General features: G+C 33.0%; 2 protein-coding genes across 2 annotated transcripts in view; both read right to left on the minus strand.

Moving 5' to 3' along the window:
* The window catches only part of LOC127734601 (leucine-rich repeat serine/threonine-protein kinase 1-like), a 107,557-nt gene extending 85,768 nt beyond the window's left edge, over nt 1-21,789 (minus strand). Inside the window, exon 1 of the mRNA XM_052244555.1 lies at nt 21,772-21,789. The gene's annotated coding sequence lies outside the window, so the exon portion shown is untranslated. The remainder of the gene's footprint in view (nt 1-21,771) is intronic.
* LOC127734603 (U3 small nucleolar ribonucleoprotein protein MPP10-like) lies at nt 4,926-26,217 on the minus strand. Its single transcript, XM_052244562.1, has 11 exons — nt 26,108-26,217; nt 17,961-18,705; nt 16,290-16,381; nt 15,542-15,743; nt 12,438-12,579; nt 11,889-11,956; nt 10,694-10,831; nt 9,672-9,782; nt 8,057-8,164; nt 6,907-7,137; nt 4,926-5,092 (listed from the first exon to the last, which is right to left on the minus strand). The coding sequence occupies exons 1-11, from the start codon at nt 26,179-26,181 to the stop codon at nt 4,934-4,936; spliced, it is 2,070 nt and encodes a 689-aa protein (XP_052100522.1). The 5' UTR covers nt 26,182-26,217; the 3' UTR covers nt 4,926-4,933.
* Between the last annotated feature and the right edge of the window lie 14 nt (nt 26,218-26,231).

Below are 26,231 nucleotides of genomic sequence, written 5' to 3' on the forward strand. Positions count from 1 at the left end.
ATGAAATTAAACGAAGTCTAATTTTCGACTCTTTGGACCTCAATGTGAACTAATTTAACTAGAGGCTCTCAAGAGCCTGTGTCGCTCACCTGATTCTACTTTGGTTTTGGAAATCATGTAAAAATAGATTAAAATCATAACAGATACCCTTATAATGATTTAGGCCAAATTTGGTTTAATATTGGCCCCGTAATTTAATCAAAAGCAGAAGACTTTTGTAAAGTTTACAGAAATTACCAATAAATTCATTGAAATTGTAGAAAATGACTTTATGGGGACAACAACTTCAACAAGATGTCACTTGACAATTTTGTTCATGATGACTTATGTGTAGATCTTCTTTTCTTGATATTTTTGCAGTATATCTCAATCTATAAAGATACATGTATTGTAGTCTTCATCAGCACCTCATAAGGAACATTTATGCCATGTTTGGTTTCATTCCAATCAGTGCTCCTCTAGAAGAAGCATTTGTATGTATTTCCCATAGGGTCTTATGTTAAACTAAGTCCCCTACTGGTGGCCATCTTGGATAATGGTTTGGCTTCAAAGTAACAACACTTGGTCAACATCTCATTGGGAACATTCATGCCATGTTTGGTTTCATTCTATTCAGTGGTTCTCTAGAAGAAAACGTTTGTATGTATTTCCGTTATGGTCCTATGTTAAACTTACTCCCCCTGCTGCCAGCCATCTTGGATGACAAATCAGCTATAAAGTAACAACACTTGGTCAGCACATCAAAAGAAACATTTATACCATGTTTGGTTTCAATCCATTAAGCGGTTTTCTAGAAGACATTTGTATATATTTCCCATAGGGTCCTTTATTAAACTAAGTTCCCCGCTGGCACCCATCTTGGATGATTGATTGGCTACAAAGAAACAACACTTGGTCAGTACCTCATAAGGAACATTCATGCCATGTTTGGTTTCATTCCATTCAGTGGTTCTTCAAAAGAAGACTTTTGTATGTATTTCACATAGGGTCCTTTGTTAAACAAGTTCCACGCTGGCAGCCATCTTGGATGATTGATTGGCTACAAAGTCACAACACTTGGTCAGCACCTCATAAAGAACATTCATGCCATGTTTGGTTTCATTCTATTCAGTGGTTCTCTAAAAGAAGACATTTGTTTGAATTGTCCATAGGGTCCTTTGTTAAACTTAGTTCCCTGCTGGCGGCCATCTTGGATGATTGATTGGCTACAAAGTAACAACACTTGGCAGGCACCTCATTAGAACATTCATGCCATGTTTGGTTTCATTCCATTTAGTGGTTCTCTAAAAGAAAACATTTGTATGTATTTCCAATAGGGCCCTATGTTAAACTAAATCCCCGCTGGCGGCATCTTGGATGATTGATTGCCTACAAAGTTACAACACTTGGTCAGCACCTCATAAGGAACATTCATGCCATGTTTTATTTCATTCCATTTAGTGGTTCTCTAAAAGAAGACATTTGTATGTATTTCCCATAGGGTCCTAGGTTAAACGAAGTCCCCCGCTGGCAGCCATCTTGGATGATGGATCGGCTTCAAAGTAACAACACTTGGTCAGCACCTCATAAGGAACATTCATGCCATGTTTGGTTTTATTCTATTCAGTGGTTCTCTAAAAGAAGACATTTGTATGTATTATACATAGGGTCCTATGTTAAATGAAGACCCCCGCTGGCGGCCATCTTGGATGATGGATCAGCTACAAAGTAACAACACTTGGTCAGCACCTCATAAGGAACATTCATGCCATGTTTGGTTTCATTCCATTCAGTGGTTCTCTAAAAGAAGACATTTGTATGTATTGTCCGTAGGGTCCTATGTTAAACGAAGTCCCCCACTGGCAGCCATCTTGGATGATGGATTGGCTTCAAAGTAACAACACTTGGTCAGCATCTCATAAGGAACATTCATGCCATGTTTGGTTTCATTCCATTCAGTGGTTCTTTATTAGAAGACTTTTGTATGTATTTCACTTAGGTCCTATGTTAAACTAAGTTCCACGCTGGCAGCCATCTTGGATGATTGATTGGCTACAAAGTAACAACACTTGGCCAGCACCTCATAAGGAACATTCATGACATGTTTGGTTTCATTCCATTCAGTGGTTCTCTAAAAGAAAGCATTTGTTTGAATTTCCCATAGGGTCCTATGTTAAACTAAGTCCTCGCTGGCGGCCATCTTGGATGATTGATTGCCTACAAAGTTACAACACTTGGTCAGCACCTCATAAGGAACATTCATGCCATGTTTTATTTCATTCCATTCAGTGGTTCCCTAAAAGAAGACATTTGTATGTATTGTCCATAGGGTCCTATGTTAAACGAAGTCCCCTGCTGGTGGCCATCTTGGATGATGGATCAGCTACAAAGAACAACACTTGGTCAGCACCTCATAAGGAACATTCATGCCATGTTTGGTTTCATTCCATTCAGTGGTTCTCTAGAAGAAGTTCAAAATGTAAAAAGTTAACGACGATGACGGACGCCAAGTGATGAGAAAAGCTCACTAGGCCCTTAAGGCAATATGTAAGGAGATAAGTATGATTGAAATGAGACAACTATCCACCAAAGTTCAAATAAAGTGGATGTAAGCAATTATAGGCAACCGTACAGCCTTCAATAATGAGAAAAACCCATACTGTATAGTCGGCTATAAAAGCCCTGACATGAAAAATATGAAACAATTCAATTGAGAAAACAAACGGCCTTATTTATAACAAAACAATTAACTAAAAACAAATATGACAGACATGAACCAACGACAACCACTGAACTACAGGCTCCTGAACCCCATCGAAATTGGTCAAGAAATAAGCACTTTATACAAAGTATTAGAAAAGTATTGGTTTGGCACCTTTAACCTGTAACAGTTAGGCCATAACCCCCAAACTTAATCCCAACCTTCCTTTTGTGGTATGGAACCTTGTGGTTTAATTTCATAGAAATCTATACACTTATACTTGTCATTATTTGGAAACCAAATGTCTTCGGAGACATCGTCAAACCATTATACGGCCGCATAGAAATAAAATAAACCATACAGTGGAGCACCTACCATATTTTCCCTGTACTTTTAAAACAAACTACCTTAACCAAAAACTTGAACATGATACAAGACAGATGAACAGGATAACGGATGAAAGCTGAGACCAGAAAACATAATGCCCCCTACTATTGTAGACAGGGTATAAACATTCTAAAATTTTCAGAAATAGTCATTTAAGGCTAATAATTCCTATATGGAATCTTCTGATAATTTGGGTTCAAATAGAGAGTATATAGATAATTATGTTCTGATAATTTTTGCACCTGTTATATTTTCTTATCTATAATGGTTTTCATATCACACATGCATTTTACCTTCAGATTCCATTTTTCGACACTGGGGCCATGTTTGTTGATGGAGTCAAAGAAAAATAACTTTAATCTTGACACCCTCAGGATGAAACACGTGAACTTATTACCCCCACTCACAGTCATCCGACCCTTTGTCCAAAATATTTATGAGATACTTTACTCCCATGCTTCTGAACAGAATGTCTTCATATCTAGTCAGCAGCCAAAACTTCTTATTTTCAAATACTTCGAATAACGAATGGGGGTATGCTTAGCAGGACAATGCTTGCAACTTCTTGCTTTATTCAAATTGTTTCAGTAGTTTTGATTGAGCTTACAGATGATAGACGACAAGTGATAGCAAAAGCTCATACTGACCTTCAAGCAGATGAACTAAAAAATAGATCATGTGATTGAGTAGTTGTTCACAGATGACCGGTATCCAACTTTAAAGGTCTGAAGAATTTTGTTTCCTCAGCTTTTTGTTTTCTTTACTGCTTTATTGGTCAAGCTGTGTAAATTCTGTCATATCAAGTCTGAATTTTCATTATGCTTCATAAAGAAATATTTGTCTGATATTACAGATCCAGTTATAGAATGGTTACCAATATAAAGAAGCTATTTACAGTATTTGGAACAAATTTTATAGGATTCTTTTTGAAGTTATGTTACAATTATTTGGATTTCACATAAGTTTCTTGAAGAAAAATCATCTGATCATGCCTACTATATATAAATATAACTTTTTAAAAAATTTCTAAGAAACAGTTAAAAATATTTCTCTTATGGAAGAGCATGTTAAGTTTTCATTGCTCATTGTTGATGACCATATGGTAACATGCAGATGCTAAAATCCAAATCAATTAGGCTCTTTGGGTAGTTGTCTCATTGGGAATCATACCACATCTCCTTATTATTATTAAGAGTAGATATCAACTATATTGAAACTACAATATAACATAATATTACCGTAGATGAAATCATATAAAGTAGATACATGTATTTGGGGACTTCAATGTTAGAACTATCACTTCTCTGCCTTTTTCTCGTTATATCTATAGTAGGCTTATCCAAGAAGTTGACTAGTCTCTCCTTGCAGGACAAGTCACCTCTCCATCTCCAAAATCCTAGATTAGGCCCTGTATTAGAATGCATTCTGAATAACAGGTTGGGCTCAAATGTGGGAATAAATACCCCCTCATGTTGTACAAGATGGTTGAAATTATTGCAACAGGTTGTACAAAATAATTCAGTGTCCAATGTGTTACAGCTCCATTTGTATAAATAAAAATAACTATATGTATCCTACTCCTACTATATGTTCTCTTCTTGAATATGATCAAATGATCATTGTGGAATATAGCTAATTCACTGTTTCAGAAACTAATGCATCTTGGGTAATATTTTCAAAAGCACACACAAAAAGATTATGATTGGTTAATAAAGTTCTAAAAAATGATTATTCAACCAATGACATATCACTATTTTCATATTGTTGAATGAACATTAAAATTACCCACAATCCATTAGATTTTGAAACAGTTTATCCATTTTTAAACTGTCCAATAAGAAAAGGAGACCCCAATACATAAAATGTCTATAATTTTAATTTTTTAGATGCTAAAGTGCCAGAATTTTCATTCCTTCTCTTTTCTGCCTTTTTAGATTTAATCTGTGTGGTAACTTCCTCCTGTAGCTGAGTAAAGAATGACTTGGATGATGTCAATGATGATTTCTTTTTACTTTTATCATGGTTCTGAAATAAAAAAAATGTTATAATAACATTTTTACTTTTTTCACAGTTTTCAATGAGTTTGGTAATATTACAACAAAAGATGACATCATTTGTCATGGCTCAGTTTGTATTTTCAATATAAACATAATGCAAAAATCAACTTGAGATCACAGATAACTTGTTACCTTTAAAACTTCAATTGTGAAAAAAAACCCAATCAAGATCTATAAGTCTACATAGAATGCCATTTGGCCAAACCAAAGGCACTGCAAAATAAAATATCAAATTGCAAACCAATGGCATTTAAATGAACGATGGTATAGGTGACTTCTGACAGTATACATTGACACATTCGTGTTTGTACTAGCTACACCTTGAGGGTGTTAGCTCCAATGGTTGTATCTAATTTACACCAAGATATTATTGTCAATGCAGAATTATAGTTTTCAATAATTTAGGAGGGGTCTTTCAGCGATTTGACCATATGTTATTGAAAAGCATGATAAATGCAGGGTATCCAATTTCATTTAACAACATTTTGTAAATAGAATTGTGACCTAGTCATTTGCCTATTTAGTATTGTCTGAGGTTACAGGTGTTTATATTTTAATAATTGTGTACCATATTTTCTGCACTAAAAGTCTATGTGGAGGATAGGTCAAATGGCTGATTTTTGGCCAGATTTGTGAAAAAATCCCAAGATAGGTCTTGTCAATAATTTGTTTATTGAATGTTGTCTGATGCTTTTTTGTGTTCATATCTTTTGTGATGGAAAATAATCATCAAGTCATAGCAATAATAGCCCTTCAGGTATATACACACAAAGATTAAAGGCTATAGAACAATAAAGCAGCATATATAAAAGGTCAGGATACTTATCGGCCTCTTACAAATACTGTCAACTTTAACTGAATTTTGTGATAAGGCTTCAGAACACCAGTTAGGTTTTATCTGATTTTTTTGTTTTCTAGAGATGCAGTATCCAACCAACATCTGTGGTTACCAATGATAGCTAACTGTAGTAGTGAACAAATTTTGACCCTGCTTTTCAAATTATGTGCCTTTTATTTCTTTGTTCAAGTTAGTGGTCATCCTGTTGGTAGCTGTTGCACTGTGAGTTTTACTGATACGACATATGGTCTAGATAGGCATAAGTGAGGTTTGTGGGCATGCATAACTGCTTTAACCCTACCAAATTTTGTGCTTGCACCAAGTCAGGCTATCTGGAACCAATGTTGTTTATTTTTGCTCGTCTTTGTTTATACATATACTTTTTAGGAGGAGTCAGGTTTTGGTGGTTGGTGTAGTCAGTTGCATTGTACAATATTTTGGTAATTCCTGTTATGCTTTTTTATGTATTATTGATAAATTTTAAATTTTCTGTTTTCAATGTACATTTATTCCCCCCCCCCCAAAAAAAAAAAAACAATTCTGAAAGATTTATAGACTCCATTTAATTAAAATCTATTCAAGACTTTCAAATTTGTTCATTTTCCCTTCAATTCCTATGTCACAATGCTCATGTAATTAATTATGTCACAGTAAGAACCTATTGTTCAATGACGTCATTTAAGCAAATTGACCTCGTACATAATTGCAATTTTTTATTTCATTCTTAATGATATGCTACCATTGAAAATGATGGTATATATATTCTGGTCGTAATTTTGTGGTCATAAATTTCAGACTTACTTCTACACTTCAGGACAAGAGTGCTGCAATACATCCTGTGGAAACATGTCCACCATGACAAAGAAAGCATCATGCGGTAGGCATATGTGATTTTGTTTTCCATATTATAAATTTGGGGAATTATGTTTCAAACAAAGACTTACCTTAATCATTGTTACACCTTTCCCAGATTTGCTCTGTTTTTCCAATTCTTTCTGAGCTTTTTCTTTGCTATATTTATTTCCAAGACCTGGATTTAATTTTTCTATCAACTTTTCCCTTTGATTTCTCTCTTTTCGTTTCTTTTTTTTCATGTTTTTCTTTGTCCTTCTTTCTCTCTTTTTGTCTGTGTCTGATTTTTCTGTCGTAGCTTTCAACTCCCCCTTCATCTTTTCCTAGAATTATTATAATGCAAATATAATTATATGTATATATATATGCATTTAATTTGCTTATTAATTTCATAGCACCCAGTAATCTATGTAGTTAGAATTTGGTAAACATACTGGCAACCATGGTTTTTATACTGCACTCCTCAAGTCAACATACACATTGATTAAAAATGATCATAAACAGAAATAGAACAATTTTTCAATATTTTTGTAACATATATTTCCATATGATTGACAACTTACAGCAACAGTAGGTCTACATCTATACAATACTGCTTTAATTTTGATACTAGAGTCTAGTTTAACTGTTAATCATTGAACAGGTTCTATAAATTTAAAATCAAATATGCTGCTCAACATGAATAGTAAATACATGTCTAAGGTACCAGAGCATTTAATTCTTAATGATTATATCACAACAGCATTGTATTGTAGAAAACTATTAGAAGTTGACAAAAAGTGGCTGAGTGTCAATGTTTTGTCATATTTTCAACAAGAAAATGTTATTTATACTGTGGATTCATTATTAATCGTTGGATTCCAATTTTCGTGTATTTTGTGGGTACAGAGAAATCATGAATTTAAATGTTCAACAAATTACAAATGTTTCATAGAAATATATGCTGACTAAAGCAAAACCACGAAATCAAATATCCACGAAAATAGAAGTTTTCCTCAATCCATGAAAATTGATACCCACCAAAATAAATGAATCCACAGTAGCACATAATTGAATAGTTTGACAGATTAAAGTGCAATTTAATATCCACAAAATATTAATCAAAGCTGTTTCAAAGTAGCAGGTAACATGGCTTTGGTAATAATTGTTAGCATTTTTTTTGTTGTGACACAGATTAACTTCTTATAACAATATAAACTGTCTATGTAATGGAAACACACGTAAGTATTTAGTATTATCTACCTTAATTTCCTCTGGAGCTAATATAACATTCTCGCTAACACTGACTGGAGCTACCTCTTCCATGGAAATGGTTGGCATATTAGACACTATCTTTATTTCAGGTGCTGCCTGCAAAAACATTGGAAAAAACAGTAGAATGATGTTATAATTTTGTGCTAACAAATTTTCATTATGCCTCATATTACTAAAGGTTAAAATTTCATTTAAACATCAGATAGTAATTTGATTTAAGTACTGTAAATTCAGAAATTATTGAATGCATTTATTATTGCAATTTTTGAAGAATGGTAAAAAATGTGAGATTAACAAGCTTCTGAAAGTATTGCATGGCAATACATAGTCCCCTACCAATTAAAAATTCATTGTTCTGGAACAAAATGCTAACTTGATCTATAACTTGTTATGGTGTATACTATATAACAAATATCAAGTCAATATCTTCAAGCATGATGAAAAAAAGTGTGGAAAACTGATTTAAGTGAATTTTCGAAGTCCAAGGACCATAACTCTGCACAAAATCATCAGACTGGAACAAAATTTGAACTTGATCTGTAACTTATCATGATAAAACTATATACCAATTATTACATCAATATCTTCAAGCATGACTAAAAAAAGTGCGGAAAACTGATTATTTTGGTGAATTTTCTAAGTCCAAGGACCAAAACTCTGCACAAAATCATCAGACCGGAACAAAATTCGAACTTGATCTGTAATTTGTCATGATAAATCAATACACCAAATATCAAATCAATATCTTCAAGCATGAAGAAAAAAAGTGTGGAAAACTGATTTGCCGGACTGACAGATGGACAGACAGACAGACAGACAGACAGACGGACGGACGGAGTGCAAACCTAAAGTCACCTTCGACTTCGTCAGTAGGGGACTAATTATTGTGATTTCAGGTAAATCTGCATACAGATATATGTAACAGCTATCAGAATGGGAGTTCTTATTATTGCGATACTCACCTAGTTGCATTATTCCCATTAATAAAAATCTCACAATAATTTTTTAATTTACAGTACTAATATTTGCTATTGATATTAATTAAGACTTTAGCTATACTGTTAATTTTTACAGCTTTTACAAAATAAAGGCAAAGAAACCACTTAGGTATAACAAAATAAAAACATATTTCCTAATAAGACCATTCATGTTGTGACTATACCTAATAAAAGTTTTGTCTTGATTTTAAGATTTATCCAAAGGAATAAATTTTATCAGAGAAGCATTGGGTTCATTTTTCTGGAGTTATCACATTAATACTAAAGTTTAAAATGAAATCACAATTGAAACAAACAATTATCTTCTAAACAAGTTATCAAATGACAGCAACTTATGATTTTGAGTTAAAACTAGACAAACTGTTCCATATCAAATTGTATATAAAATGAATGATTTAGAAACTAACCTCATGAGTCTTAATTTTAACACTGTTAATATGTAAAACACATTAAAATTTTATGCACAAGTCAGAATTTATAAAAGGTGTCCATTCGAACAACTATGATCATTTCCCTCTTATACATGTACATAAAGAATAATGTAAGATAAATAATATGTCATGTTCAAGACTAGATCATGCCTCATAATCTACTATTATACATACAGGTTTAGGTGTGTAGTGGAAGTTCGACAAGGCATCCAGTTTGATAAATAAAGACTGCATCATTTTTTTTATTTCCTCATGATCTTGATCTGTTTTTTCTTCTTCTTCTGCCTATAACATAACAATAATTCTATGAAATGATTAATTCTTCCAAGTCAAATTCATTATTTTTTTTTACTTTGTTTCTTATGATGACTACAAATTTTCTTACATGGATAAACAAATTATTTTGTTTGTTTCATAATGTTCCTCTATTTGTGTATAGGTTACTTTATCTTCCTTCTGAAAGAATTGCAACTAATGGCACCAAAAACCAGTTAATATTTTAATGCTGACATGGTACATTCTTTCCTATTGTCAGCATAAAAGACCTCCTTCATTGTTTTGGTTATTCATGATCTGATGCAGTTTTCTCTTACTGTCCTTCAGTAGTTTAAGCATTTTCATATTTGATTTACCAGTGGTGGTTTGAACTTTTCTTGTTTGTTTCTGTTCCCATCAGTTTTAAACTACCTTTAGGATCTGCTTGTTATCTATTTGTTGAATTGCTGTGATTTAAACTGTTCTATTTTCTACCTTTCTGGTTGAGGATATAACTATTTCTATTTGTTAATGACAAAAAGAGCATTTATCATTCTGTTTATGGCATTATATTTTGTGTATCTAATTATTTCTGGTTGCAAATTGATAGTTGTGGTTTTATTTATTTATGCTTTTTAATTAATTAATTGTTCAATCTGATTAAAATACAGATTTTGTGTCAAATCTTTGCCTACATGGATCAGACAACCCTTCGTTTTACTTTCTGTTCTAATAATTATTACATCAGCCAATGAAATTTCAGCCTTCAAATTTTTCAAGGTGTGTATTACTATGACAAAACCAGAGGATCCCGAAAGGTTTTTAAAACAGAAAGTAGAACAGAGCATTTTTAGATCCTTGTAAGTAAAGCTTGGAAACAGGATCTGTATTTCAATCAGATTGTTAATTGTTGTTTTTATTATTGTTGTTTGCTTTATTACCTGTTGTTGCTTTAGATATTCCTGTTCATAAATCTCTCCCAGACTTTGTTTACTTTTTTCTTGGTCTAATGTTATCCTTTTCTTGTATTCAAATGGATTCTCTTTAAGTTTCACTTTCCTTTCAACATCATCCCATGCCTATAATATTTAATTATCAAGACATGACTAATTCTATCAAAAAACATGTAGAATATCTGGAAAAAGGCACCACTTTAACTTATACATTTCTTTTCAGGTTTTATCTTAAGAGTAATAAATGATAAATTAGCATCCATAAAATACAAATTTTATTGTATGTTATCTTATTATTTTTGATGTACACAGAAACTGATTTGTGATATACATGTATAAATATTGATCAATAAATCTAAACTGTAGTAAGCTAATTCTATATGGTATGGGCTTTACTCATTGTTGAAGGCCAAATGGGACCTATAGTTGTTAACATCCTTATCCTTTGGTTCCTTGTGGATAATGGTTTCATTGGCAAGCATACCACATGTCCTTATTTTCATGAAGGTGTACAAGATTTAATGGTAAAGGAGAAATGCTTAGGGTAAATTCTCCTCCCTATAACAAGATTAATATAGAAAAGTACACAAGTAAGTTATTAGTAAAGATCTGATATTCAGTACACTTAATTGATAACTTACTATTTAGCAAAGAATTACTTTATACAATAAATCTTTCTACATGAAAATTGCACATGCTGAAACCTCTGATAGGAATTTGAGGTGATTAAGCCACGCTTAATAGTTGGGTAATAATTTCAAAAATTGATTCTCTTATGATTTTTAGATGACAATTAGGAAAAACCCCATGTTCTCTACCTAAGATTGCCAACAAAATTGTTCTTTCTGGGAGACATCATAATTAAAAATAAGAAAATTATGCACTAGAATTTGAGTCAAAATACTGAAGAGCTTAAAACAAGGGTAAACCAATTTTGGTTATCATGAAAAAAATCCATTGAAATGAACAACAAAATATATCTTTCTGAATTCATGGTTTCAATTATACATGTCTCTAAATCACCCATTAAAATGACTGCCCATGAACAATAACAATGCAGTAATTTGGAGTTCTTAATTCTCCTATATAGCATTTATCTAATCTTGTTGTTGATCTTCCTAAAACATTTATTAAAATTCTAAGCTGGTCTAAATACCATTTAAACATAGAATTATAATCTAACCTTGTCCTTTATTCTCCTTTTAATCAAACTTTCCAACGTTTCTGTTATTTCTTCTGTGATTACTTTAGCTGAAATTTAAACACATACAAATGAATAGATTAATTGACTATTGTTTGCTTAGTGTTCAGTATTATTCAAATACTTTATTATGTTCATGACCAGGACAAATAAAACTATTAACCCGATAGATTCTGGATGTTTGGTGCCATTGGAAAAAGAGAGTATGATATTTTGGGACAAAGATCACATAAGAACATTCTATGTTATTGCAAGGGTTCTTTTATGTGCACAGGGTGTGCCACCTTCCCAAATTGAGGCATGGGATTTAACATCCTCATTCTGTCCAAAAGGGGCTCCTTATTATATATATAATGTATTCCCAAACAGATATGCCCTCAGCAAGGGTCTTACTGCTTAACAGAAGTCCAAGTAACCTCATTTCTATGCCACTTCTTTAGGTAAAAAAAAAAACAGACAGGAGATTCACTCTCTACAAAACTTTTCAATAGCACTTTGTTTCTAAGATTCCTTACATGTGAGACAACTTACGTATTTTTGCTATATGATCAAACATCAAATGTTCTTCTAATAAACTGTTTTCTGGTCGAGCAGTACCAGTTGTCTCCCCTTTGAGTTGCCATGTTTTATCTCCTAAACTTGCTTCTTCCATCTTCTTTATCTTTTCTTTAAGCTGGAAGAACATTTCGTTTATCAAAGTTTTTCACTTCAACAAAAACATAACAAAAATAAAATGCTCCGCTGGGCTCAGCTTGATACAACCGCAGAGGTCGAACCCTGAACAGTTGGGGCAAGTATGGACACAACATTCAAGCTTGATACAGCACTGAATTTGGATTGTGATTAAATATTTGACACAGCACAGGTTTCTGACACAGAATGAATGTGGTCTAAGAACTTAAAAATTTTTAATTTACCTATTCAAACCATATCATTATTATTTGCTTTTATACATGTATATAAATCAGAAATAACCAATTTAAAATGGAAAATTTTAAAGAAAAAAAAATCCCCCCCCCAAAATATTTTGAACCCCCTTATGATTCATCACCCCCAAACTCAATCCCAGCCTTCCCTTTGTGATATGGTGCCTGCAGTACAATTTCAGAGAGATCCATACACTTGAACACAAGTTATTGTCTGGAAACTAGAAAAATGCTTATTTTTGGCCCCTTATTCCTAAACATTTTGGGCAATTACCCCCAAACTCAATTCCAGCTTTCCCTTTGTGATATGGAACCTTGCAGTACAATTTCAGAAAGATCCATACACTTACACACAAGTTATTGTCATGAAACTAGAAAAAATCTTTGTTTTTGCCCCTTTTTTGGCCCCTAATTCCTAATATTTTGAGGCAATTACCCCCAAAATCAATCCCAGCATTCCCTGTGTGATATGGAACCTTGTGGTACAATGTCAGAGAGATCCATACACTAACACACAAGTTATGTCTGGAAGTTACAAAAATGCTTATTTTTGGCCCCTTTTTGGCCCCTTATTCCTTAACTGTTGGTACCATAACCCCCAAAATCAATCCCAACCTTTCTTTAGTGGTATTGAACTTTATGGTAAAATTTCATAGAGATCCATTCACTTAAACTAAAGTTAGAGTGCGAAAACCAATGTGTTTTCGGACGACGACGACGACAACAACAACAACGTCATACCAATATAGGAGCAAAAAATGTTTGCGGTCGTATAACAATTGGAAAATAATGGAAATATTGCTTACACCAACTCTAAGCTGTTTATTGATTAAAAGCAAAATAGGTATCTCCTTAATCCAAGGGATCAAACGAAATGCATTGAATCAAAATAACAATTCTCAATAGCTACCTAGCAGCCAAACATCTGAACAATGGCTGCTTTTGCTAGATTCTGAAAATCAATGTTTAACATAGTTCTACCATTTAATCTAAAAGTAGAAATTGTCCTATAATATTTATCTTTTCCTGTGTTTCCTCATACCATTCGTAATGATATGGTTTGTCTACTCCTTCTGTAAGGAGACCGTATAATAAGGCCACTATTTTGGCCCCTAGAATTCAAAAATAAATAAATGACGATTGTTTCCATAGGATGCACACCACTGCTCGTAAATATACACCAAATTCTGCAATTTTTCAATTTACAATGGGACATACCTCAAGAACAGCCAAATTGAAACTTGATCTTTTTGGGTGGTATTAAGCATTGTGTTTAAGTGTTATAACATTTGGTTGAGGCAAACTAAAGTTAGAGAGTAGAAATAAAGGGACATATCTCCAGAACAGTGAAAGTGACTCCACCCAAATTCAAACTTGATCTGTGTTTGTTGATAATTAGTGTTGTGTATAATCATAACATTTGGTTGAGGCAAACTCAAGTTAGAGAACGGAAACTTATTTTGGGATGTACAGACAGACAAGGGTAAAACTTATTGCCCTGTCAAGCGCGGCAGGGGGCATAAAAAGTATCATAAAGCTACTAAATAAGATCCTTTCAATGTTTATAAGACATTAGTCTATCAGACATCAGAATCTATACTTTTGAATTTTGTCTTGCATATTTGCTGTAAGGCTTTTAACTTCTTGAATTTAGTCTCTTATCATACATCTTTCTTTATATAATTAGCTCTGCTTCTTTTTGTAAAAAAATCTAAACTTCAGTCCCTTCAGAAACATTTTTTTATTATTTTATAAAAATCAGGAGCCTGTAGTACAGTGGTTGTCGTTTGTTTCAGTATATTATATTTGTTTTTCACTTATTGTTGTATATATATATATACATGATATAAATCAGATTATTAGTTTTCTCATTGGATCGTTTTACTTTTGACATTTCAGTCCCTTTATAGCTTACTAAACAGTGAGGGTTTTGCTCATTGTTGAAAACTGAAATGGTAACTTATAAGAATTTGTCTCGTTGGCAATCATACCAGATCTTCATATTTTTATATTTCTCTGTCCATTCAAAAAAATGGCTCTTACATACAAGGATTTCAGTAAACTCTAAAAGTTTCAGTCCTCTAACTTTATAGATTTTCTTTCTGTTCAAAGTATCTTGACATCAATATGTACCTACTTAGATTTGGACATGTCCAGAAAGCAAAATCAATGTATATTTAACATAGTTATTATATCATGTCTGGGTGAAAGAAATCAACAAAATTTTGTAACTGAAATTTTCCCAATTTATTGATATCAAAATAATTGATAGGCACCTAGAGAGTATATATTAAATTCACTTCATCTTCTTTTTTAAATTGTTTAGATTTACTTTTTCCTGTTTTCCATATTCACATTATAATATCTCACATGATTTGTTTGGTTTGGCTCATCCAGCTATATTAATCACATAGTTACCATCAATGTCAATACAATGAATTATTCAACTCAGATTTGTATCCTTGATAAAGTGGATTCATTATTATTCGTGGGGTACTGATCTTCGTGGATTTCGTGGGTATATGCATGTGAACAAATTTAAATGTTCAATAAATTACATATATTTTACATAGGCTTATATGCAAACTTTGGCAAAACCATGAATTTAAATATCCGCGAAAATACAAATTGTTCTCAATCCATGATAATTGGTACCCAAGCAAATAAACGAATCCACAGTATAACATTTTTTCTATTAATAATACCAACCTTTTCTTGTCGTTTCTCATAAGATGATTTATCTTGTGGTTTGGCTCTACCAAGTACATCATTCACATCTTCTCCTTCACTATCACTATCAAACAATCCAGATTTGTGTGTCTGCTGCAAACTGTTATCATCTTCATCACTATTTTCATCACTTTCATCTTCTGCTTCATCTCCTTCATCATTTTCATCATCTGGTTTTTTGCTATTATAGAAAGTACATTAACTGAATTAGTAGGAAACCTTACAATGGCACAATACATGTTATCTTTTTATATGAAACTAGACATGATTTGATCGATCATGAGTCATCATCTTCTATGGGCTGTAACAGTAAATAGAGAAATTCAAATTTCCAAACATCATTTAATAAAGGAGTATTCAAATCGGTCAACAAATCTATGTCTTTTTATAAAATTATGAGGGAAACAAAATTTATTTAAACTGCTTAAGTCTATCCTTGGAGCCTTCTGACAAAAAAACAATAGGCATCAAAAACCAAATGTCAACCTGCAATTATTCTGTTTTGTTTATTTGGCATGGTAACTGCAAATTGTCCAATGTTTCTTCTTTTTCTAGTTATTCCCTACATGTATATTAAATCTTCTAAAAGGTCAAAAGCAGGCTACTTCAACATGTTCAAACCATTTTTGTAGGCAAGTTTTATAAACAAAAATATCCGCAAACTTTCCTTGTAGTTAAGTTCTAAATATTCTGGTAGAACATCTCTCTATCCTTCAAGCGCCCCTACCTTTTAATGTTCTTGAATTTGACCTTTTTCTGTTTCTCAGATTCTACATCATCTGGTGGATCAAAAAAGTCCTTGTATTTAGCTTCTTCCTCCTGAAAAACGTAATGATAGAAATACCTTAGCAAACTTGATATGTCTTTTGGGTTTTTTTTTTGTGTTGTAGGGTTGATTCATTCTCATATAGCCCATATCTTCTTTTATTCTATTTTCATTGTCTTTCAACTTATTCATAACAAATTGCAGAACTTAGAGAAATACATGCAATACAAAGATCAAGCTAAGTCAATAATAAACAATAATTTATCTTGAATAATATAAAGGATTTCAGTCTACATCAAAATTTATAAATTAGAGATTATTTGTTGTCTAAAATACTATTATACCTTTCAATGTTTGACATGCCATCTAGACTTGAATATGTATCAAATTTTCAGATCTAGAGTGCAAAGCTGGCAATTCTTGAAATCAATTAATTTAGATACAGTGTTCATACATGTACCTTAAAATTTTGTTCAAAGTTAAAACAACACATGCACATGATGTACATTTACTTAGTAATCATTTTAAAGATAATTAAGGTTTATAACTGAGATTTAAAGTCATAATGATGCAAAATTAAGGACAGTCATTGAATATCAAGTGCCAAAATATCAAATTTCATTTGTTTATTGTTATGATTGTTTGTTACATGTATATACATTTACATGTTATACAGTCCTGTTACATGTATATACATGTTCATGTTATACAGTCCTGTTACATGTATATACATGTATATGTACATGTTATACAGTCCTGTAAGTTAGGAGCCTGTAATTCAATGGTTGTTGGCTTGTTGCATGTTCATGGCTGTACAGCATTTTAGTGTTTTTGTTAAATGTTTTGTACGTATATCAAAGCGTAAGTTTTCTTGCTTGAATTGTTTTACATTTGTTATGTCAGGCCCTTTATATTTCTAGCTATGCAGCATGGGTTTTCCTCATTGTTGAAGGTATGAAGACCCATACATGCCGTAGTTGCTAATTTCTATGGCATTTGGTCTCTGCTGGAAAATTGTCTCATTGGCAATCATACCACTATTTTTTTAAATGACAGTTGATACATATATATATATATATATATATATGTACACTTCTATAAGATGATTCCTATACAGTTGCCACATGTATATAATAATAATAATAATAATTGATACTTCTATAATATATTGTTATACAGTTGTCTCTGTAAGATAATTGATATACAGTTGCCATATGTACATGTACACTTCTGTAAGATAATTGATATACAGTTGCCATATGTACATAAACACTTCTGTAAGATAATTGCTATACAGTTGCCACATGTACAAATGTACATGTACGCTTCTGTAAGATAATTGCTATTCAGTTGCCCCATTTACATGTACACTTCTGTAAGATGATTGCTATAACAGTTGCCACATGTACATGTACACTTCTGAAAGATAATTGCTATACTGTTACAGTTGCCACATGTACATGTACACTTCTGTAAGATAAATGCTATTCAGTTGCCCCATGTACATGTACACTTGTGTAAGATGATTGTTTTACTCTTGGCAGATGTATATGTACACCTCTATTAGATGTTTAGTATACAATTGCCACATGTAAAAGTCTGTAAGATTTTAAGTTTATACATGTATTGTACCTGATCATCTGAAGACAGATTGGCAAACATGTCAATGTCTTCATCTTCTGATGAAATGTTCTTGTCATTATCATCTCCCTTTTCCTCTCTCTTCTGTCGTCTCATTTCCTTTGCATCTTCCTGTTCAAGGAAAGCCTCCATTTCTGCCAACTTGAAAAACTGATCATCAACAATACTAACTTTACCAGATTTTTTAACAGAACTTTTCTTTTTCTTTTTTTTATCGCTATCAGAGTCTGAGTCAATATGTGTATCTTTCTCATCAACACTTTCATCATCTTCATTATTCTGAAGAGGGTTAATGGAATTAAAATCAAAATCAACATCCTCATTTTCATCTGATTCATCACCTTCATCAATTTCATCTTCAGATCCTTCTAATCTTGATTTTATTTTATCTATTTCTTCATCTGTATCATCAGCCTCATCTTCAACATCTTTTTCTGAATTTTTATCTTTTTTTCGAGTCTTTTCATTTTCTTTTCTGACTTCTTTACCTGTATCTTTTGTCAGAAAGTTTACTGACTGTTTCCCAGTCAAAAGTCCAGCCACATTTCCTAATAGATTATCAACTAAGGAATTATTTTGTAACTCCAGCTCTTGCCAAATTTGTTCATTGTCAAAATGTTTAATAATCAGTTCTGGTAATGCTTGGTCTTGTAAACGATTACTTTCACAATTCTTACAAAAGTCATAGATAAGTTTTGTTGAGGTCTTAAATCTGTCATGACTCTTATTATTGCAACTGAAAAAAAAATGAACAAATGTATAATCAAGTTTGTACATACTTTCATCAACAAGTATAGAAAAAAGAAATTAATATCACTGTATATAAACCAAGGGTAATAGAGATTTACAAGAACGTAGGTAGAAACTGTGATTGAGGACTACATTTTTTTGTACTTGAGCATGTTGAGGGTACACATGAATTGACCATGGTCACCTGATGCACTGATTCCCTGATGTTAACTTTAGCACTGTCCCTTTCTACTCATCTGCATAGGAAGTGACTACGAGACCTGTCAACATTTTTATTTACACTCAAATAGGACTCTAACAAAACTTTTATCAGACCTAATAGATTGAAATTGGTTACTGAATAAAGGGTCTGACATGATAGCCATGTCACACTGACCTTGTCATTTTTGGTGGTTGGGTCTGACGATTTTATACAGCTCTGACAATAGACATCTGATAATATTTTATTGAGTTGAGTTGAAAACAATGTCAATGTACATGATGTAATCAATCCTTATAATCATGATAATAGAGTATTAATTTATAATTTTAAATACTCATTTGATATATTGATTGATTGATTGATTGATTGGTGTTTTACGCCCCTTTCAAAACCATTGTGCTATTTCGTGGCGGACAGTTTTCATTGGTGGAGGAAGCCAGAGTGCCCAGAGAGAACCACCGGCCTGCCATAGGAAAACTGACAATCCTAGTCAATAGACCACTTTCGAGTTTGTCCTTCACCAGAAAAAACTCGTCAATTATGCGCGCCTTTATGACATCATTTACCAGATAGAGGGGATCGCCTGTATTCCTGCACTATAAACGTTCATCAAGTGTCTAAGTGATCATCGTTGTGCAGGATAAACTAGAAATAATGTTTGTTCTGTAGGTACTTAATCACAATTCCCTTATGACAGCAGTGCTGATTGTCAATTATGAGAATTAAATTTGCCAAATAATTCGTGCAATATAGCAACATAGTTTTCCAACCACTCGCTCAACATGGGAACGGAAGTGACGATGCCCCTAAACGCATGAATGATGTTCACTAAAACCAAAGTTTTTGACGGAAATGCATCAAACTCGAAAGTTGTCTATTAAGATTGGAGGGGAGTGCAGGGCTCGACAATAACGCTTGTCCGATTGTCCCGTACCAGAGGAAAAAAAGGTTGGACAAGTAAAAGCTATATCAAGCTTGTCTGATGGGACAAGTAAAATCAATCTGTAGAAAATAAATTAAATTCAACTTTGATGATCAAAGTAATAAACAAAAATAAAATGCTCCGCAGGGCGCAGCTTGATACGACCGCAGCGGTCAAACCCTGAACAGTTGGGGCAAGTATGGACACAACATTCAAGCTTGATACAGCTCTGAATTTGGATTGTGATTAAATATTTGACACAGCATAGGTTTCTGACACAGAATGAATGTGGTCTAAGAACTTAAAAATTTTAAATTGGACATTCACCTATTATGGTCCAATATCCAAAATCTAAATACATGGTTAGATTCAGCATATCAAAGAACCCCAAGAATTCAATTTTGATGAAATCAAACAAAGTTTAATTTTGGACCCTTTTGACCTCAATGTGGACAAAGGTGATAACGGGGTCCAAAAATCAAAAATCTAAATACATGGTTAGATTCAGCATATCAAAGAACCCCATATATTCAATTTTTGTTGAAATCAAACAAAGTTTAATTTTGGACCCCGATTTGGACCAACTTGAAAACTGGGCCCATAATCAAAAATCTAAATACATGTTTAGATTCAGCATATCAAAGAACCCTAAAAATTAAATTTTTGTTAAAATCAAACTAAGTTTAATTTTGGACCCTTTGGACCTTAATGTAGACCAATTTGAAAACGGAACCAAAAATTAAGAATCTAAATACACAGTTAGATTCGGCATATCAAAGAACTCCAAAAATTCAATTTTTGATGAAATCAAACAAAGTTAAATTTTGGACCCTTTGGACCTCAATGTGGACCAATTTAAAATCTTGGGCCCAAAATCCAAAAACTTAATACACAGTTAGATTCAGCATATTAAAGAACCCCAAGAATTCAAGAATAAAACCCCATTGAAATTGGTCAAGAAATAAGCAATTTATACAAAGTATCTTCTTTTGCACAATACTGTGCAATTGAATATTTCTTGCAATTGCGCAATACTGTACAATTGACAATTGCTTGCTATTGCGCAATATTGTGCTATTGGATATTTCTTGCTATTGTGCAATACTGTGCAATTGAAGATTTCTTGCTATTGCGCAATACTGTGCAATTGAAGATTTCTTGCTATTTTGCAATACTGTGCAATTGAAAATTTCTTGCTATTGCACAATACTTATTATATAATAATTTACACATCCTGTTTGGTGTGTATCTCCTACTATATCATTATTATTTGCTTTTAAATATAAATCAGAAATAACCAACTTAAAATGGAAAATTTTAAAAGAAAAAAAAAAGGAAAAAAAAGAAAAGAAAAAAAATCCTCCCCCCTCCCCAAATTTTTTGAACCCCCTTATGATTCATCACCCCCAAACTCAATCCCAGCCTTCCCTTTGTGGTATGGTACCTTGCAGTACAATTTCAGAGAGATCCATACACTTGAACACAAGTTATTGTCTGGAAACTAGAAAAATGCTTATTTTTGGCCCCTTTTTGGCCCCCAATTCCTAAACGTTTCGGGCAATTACCCTCAAACTCAATTCCAGCTTTCCCTTTGTGATATGGAACCTTGTAGTACAATTTCAGAAATATCCAAACACTTACACACAAGTTATTGTCATATAACTAGAAAAATGCTTGTTTTTTGCCCCTTTTTTGGCCCCTAATTCCTAAAATTTTGAGGCAATTACCCCCAAAATCAATTACAGCCTTCCCTTTGTGATATGGAACCTTGTGGTACAATGTCAGAGAGATCCATACACTTACACACAAGTTATTGTCTGGAAGTTACAAAAATGCTTATTTTTGGCCCCTTTTTGGCCCCTTATTCCTTAACTGTTGGTACCATAACCCCCAAAATCAATCCCAACCTTCCTTTCGTGGTATTGAACCTTATGGTAAAATTTCATTGAGATCCATTCACTTAAACTAAAGTTAGAGTGCGAAAACCAATGTGTCTTCGGACGACGCCGACGAAGACGACGACGCCAACGTCATACCAATATACGACCAAAAAATTTTTAATTTTTGCGGTCGTATAAAAACAAGAAAAGAAGATAAAAACAAATATTAATTTGACATGTTTACTTGTGATCGATAATTTAAAACTGGTTCTTTGTCAGATACTTTATAACAGATTAAAGGCATACTATTCTCGGAAACCAGTCTTACCAATCGGAATCTGCAGTGCGCTTTGTAACAAGATAGTTCGGTACCGGCACGGAAACGAATCAGCTTCATGTTTAATAGACATTTCGGCACTGTTGGAGATATTTCGGGACAAAGACAAACCAGTACCTCGTCTCTACCTTATTCTGTTGCTTTATAATAAATATATGTTATTTTATAGTGTGTCTTTCTATGTTGTGATGTTACACTATTGTTTCAGAAAAAGGGTGAAGGTTTGGTACCATTAAAACGTTTAAACCCGCTGCATTTGTTTGCACCTGTCCTAAGTCAGGAATCTGATGTTCAGTAGTTGTCGTTTGTTGATGTGGTTCATAAGTGTTTCTCGTTTCTCGTTTTTTATATAGATTAGACCGTTGGTTTTCCCGTTTGAATGGTTTTACACTAGTAATTTTTGGGGCCCTTTATAGCTTACTGTTCGGTGTGAGCCAAGGCTCTGTGTTGAAGACAGTACTTTGACCTATAATGGTTTACTTTTTTAAATTTTGACTTGGATGGAGAGTTGTCTCATTGGCACTCATACCAAATCTTCTTATATCTATATATGATAAATTTTATTTAACAAAAATATTTTAAAAATAAAAATGAAGAAATTATTGACCATAGAATTCAGAAAATCATATTTGATCATATTTAGAAAAACAAAATTTGATTGTGTTTGAATAAGCATTTTAAGATATTAAAACAAAGCTGATTGTAGTAAGGCATTAATCATAATAATCAATATTTTATCAGCATAAAAGACCAGGATACAAACCTAATTAGTGTAGACTGACAGGCCTACCAGACTGTGCCTGATGTGCAGAGTCTTGATATGACTTTGGCTTTGATGAAAACTAGAACCTAAGTCCTGTGACTAGACATGACTAGATTCAGTTGTTCTTGACTCATATTTTTGAAAAGGATATCAAGAGATACATCAAGAGATACATGAGATATAAATCAAATTATGTTGTATTGATTTAATTCATTTTGTTCATTGAACATGTTGAATTAACCTAAAATGCAAAAAAAAGGTTAATATAAAGGTTTTTTTTTGGACAAGTTACAATTCCATTCGGACAAGTAAGTTTTGGTATGTACTTGTCCTATTGGGCAAGTTGAAAAAAAAGTTATTGTAGAGCCTGGAGTGCACCTGCCACGTGCGGGATTTGAACTCACAACCTCAAATTTGACAGGCAAGTGATACAGTAGTGCGACTTCTTAGTCCACTAGGCCACCGAGGCCCCCTCTCATTTGGTAACAAGACATTTCGGCACCCAGACAAATCGGCACCCAAGTCCGAAGACATTTCGGCATCCATTTTGGACAGTTCGGGATCCGGACATTTCGGGACCAAGACAATTCGGCACCTTATTTTTTTAAATATATATATTAGGAAAAATAAAAGAATTGTTACCGTAATATTATAATCCGTTGATAAAATATGCAATAACAAAATTTGAAATCATCATTTAATTAAATCCTAAATGATTGTGTATGAATAGTAAAACATCATTTAATTAAATCATAATTGATTGTTAGATATGACGGTGTTTGAATAAACATCATTTAATTAAATCATAATTAATTGTAGTTATGCATTAATCAGTATTTTATGTATAAATCTGATAATTTCTCAATAGAGACAAATGAGAGATCAAAAGTGTATAGCTTGTGTTTCAGCTTGTGTTCTCGTTTGATCCTTACATCTGTAAAAACAACTATATTTTATTGTTTTAATATTAAAACCCATAAACATAAAAGCGCGTGCAAGCCATAATGAGTAAAAACCCAGAAACATATGTAACACTCCCAAACGTGTCCGATTCCCCCAAACGTGTCTATTCTCCCCAAACGTGTCCGTAATATTCAATATGGCCCAAACGTGTCCGATTTCAAAACCCCCAAACGTGTCCGATAATTGTTATTCGCTAAAACGTGTCCACTGTTAAACGCCAGAACGTCTCACGTCTTTTAGCGCCAATACATGTATGTCCTAAATAAAATCAATAACGTTTATGGCAATTCTATGATGGGGAAACAGTTGTTGAGGTAGTAATTTATTAGCATTAGTTTGTTCAATGCCGGTTGTTAATGATTATCATAATTGCAAATTTAATTGCAAATTTAATATGTAACATATGAATTAACTTTTAACTGAATTTGCTTATTGTCCAGTTGCAAGTATTTCATGCTCATTAAGAGCGAACATACATATAATTCTAGTGCAGTATAATTAATCGTTTACTATGTAAATTATGTGTCTACAACTAAGTTGACTAAGTTAACTGACCGAAATTGTAAATTTATCCCATATAGGAGTTATTGGCTTGAAAGGCATTTTTTTTTAAATTAAATTTTCAAGTTTTTTTTAAGAAAGTATAATAGATGAAGGGAAACTTTAAGTGACAAAAATGTTCAACAAAATTAGATCTACGAATAAGTTGACAAGACAGCTATCCAAATGACTAAGCTGCAATACAGTCTTCACAAATAAAAAAAAACAAAAAGAATAAGATACTTCTTCGAAGATACCATATACAATATTGCCAATAATGTCATAAATAGTGCAGGAATTAAATTGGTAATTTGTAAAAACAGTCAAACATAATCGCTATATTAACACTAAACTTGTAAATTGAGTTCATACCCACATACATATATCAGTGCCAGGTAACTTTAATGTTTGGTTCACTATATGTTGATCAAGGATAAAATAATTGATTTTATCTTTATAAGCTGCCGATTTGTCTATGTTAGATAAAATTGAGAATGGAAATGGGGAATGTGTCAAAGAGACAACAACCCGACCATAGAACAGACAACAGCAGAAGGTCACCAACAGGTCTTCAATGCAGCGAGAAATTCCCGCACCCGGAGGCGTCCTTCAGCTGGCCCCTAAACAAATATATATACTAGTTCAGTGATAATGAACGCCATACTAAACTCCAAATTGTACACAAGAAACTAAAATTAAAAATAATACAAGACTAACAAAGGCTAGAGGCTCCTGACTTGGGACAGGCGCAAAAATGTGGCGGGGTTAAACATGTTTATGAGATCTCAACCCTCCCCCTATACCTCTAGCCAATGTAGAAAAGTAAACGCATAACAATATGCACATTAAAATTCAGTTCAAGAGAAGTCCGAGTCTGATGTCAGAAGATGTAACCAAAGAAAATAAACAAAATGACAATAATACATAAATAACAACAGACTACTAGCAGTTAACTGACATGCCAGCTCCAGACTTCAATTAAACTGATTGAAAGATTATGTCTTCATCATATGAATATCAGGCACAATCCTTCCCGTTAGGGGTTTAGTATCATACCATCATAACATATATGAGAAGAACATAACCCGTGTCATGCCAACAACTGGTTTTTAAATAAATGTGTTTAGTGCCGATGCAAAGACCCTATAAGTGAATCAATATTAACGCCAAAATATGCAATCTTTAATGACCTGACAACAGTATCGTAACTATATCCCTTCTTAATAAGTCTATTTAAAGGTTTTGTTAGCTTCAGAGGTGAATACTGACATTTTTGTGCTTTATAAAGAATATTTCCATAGAAAATTGGATGTGAAATACCTGAACTATAAGAAGATGCCGATTTGTCTAGGTGCTGATTTGTCTGGGTGCCGAAGTGTCTTTCTCGGGTGCCGATTTATTTGTCCGGATGCCGATTTGTCTGGGTACCGAACTGTCTAGAATTCCTCTCATTTAATATAGACTATTATAGAGTTGCCAGTTGACATTCAATCATTATCAATCGATGTTATTGTTACAATTAATTTTCAGGTTACCTGTAATTGTATCAATCGGTTGTCGAATAGTCAAAACCGTACCTTAATCATTAAATGGATATATGATCAATCTTTCATTAATAATGAAAGATTGATCATATATCCATTTAATAATTTATTTGATTATCTAATGACAACCCTGCTTTGAGATGGTGTTTTTCATTTTCATTTCGTCCTCTTTTACAGGTAACACCTGCCCCATGTAAGTTTTAAGAACTCATATATTGAAGATCCCGGGAAGATTACCTTAAAAAGTCCTCGAGTTTTGAAGTCAATGATGAAAACTCTTTCAATGCGGTGGTCAAACTTCTATGATCCATGCTGACTTTGCATTCGGAACGCAATACTTCCGAATGTCCACAAATTATCT

This window comes from Mytilus californianus, unplaced genomic scaffold (assembly GCF_021869535.1).
Source record: "Mytilus californianus isolate M0D057914Y unplaced genomic scaffold, xbMytCali1.0.p SCAF_3, whole genome shotgun sequence".
NCBI classification, from domain to species: Eukaryota; Metazoa; Mollusca; class Bivalvia; order Mytilida; family Mytilidae; genus Mytilus; species Mytilus californianus.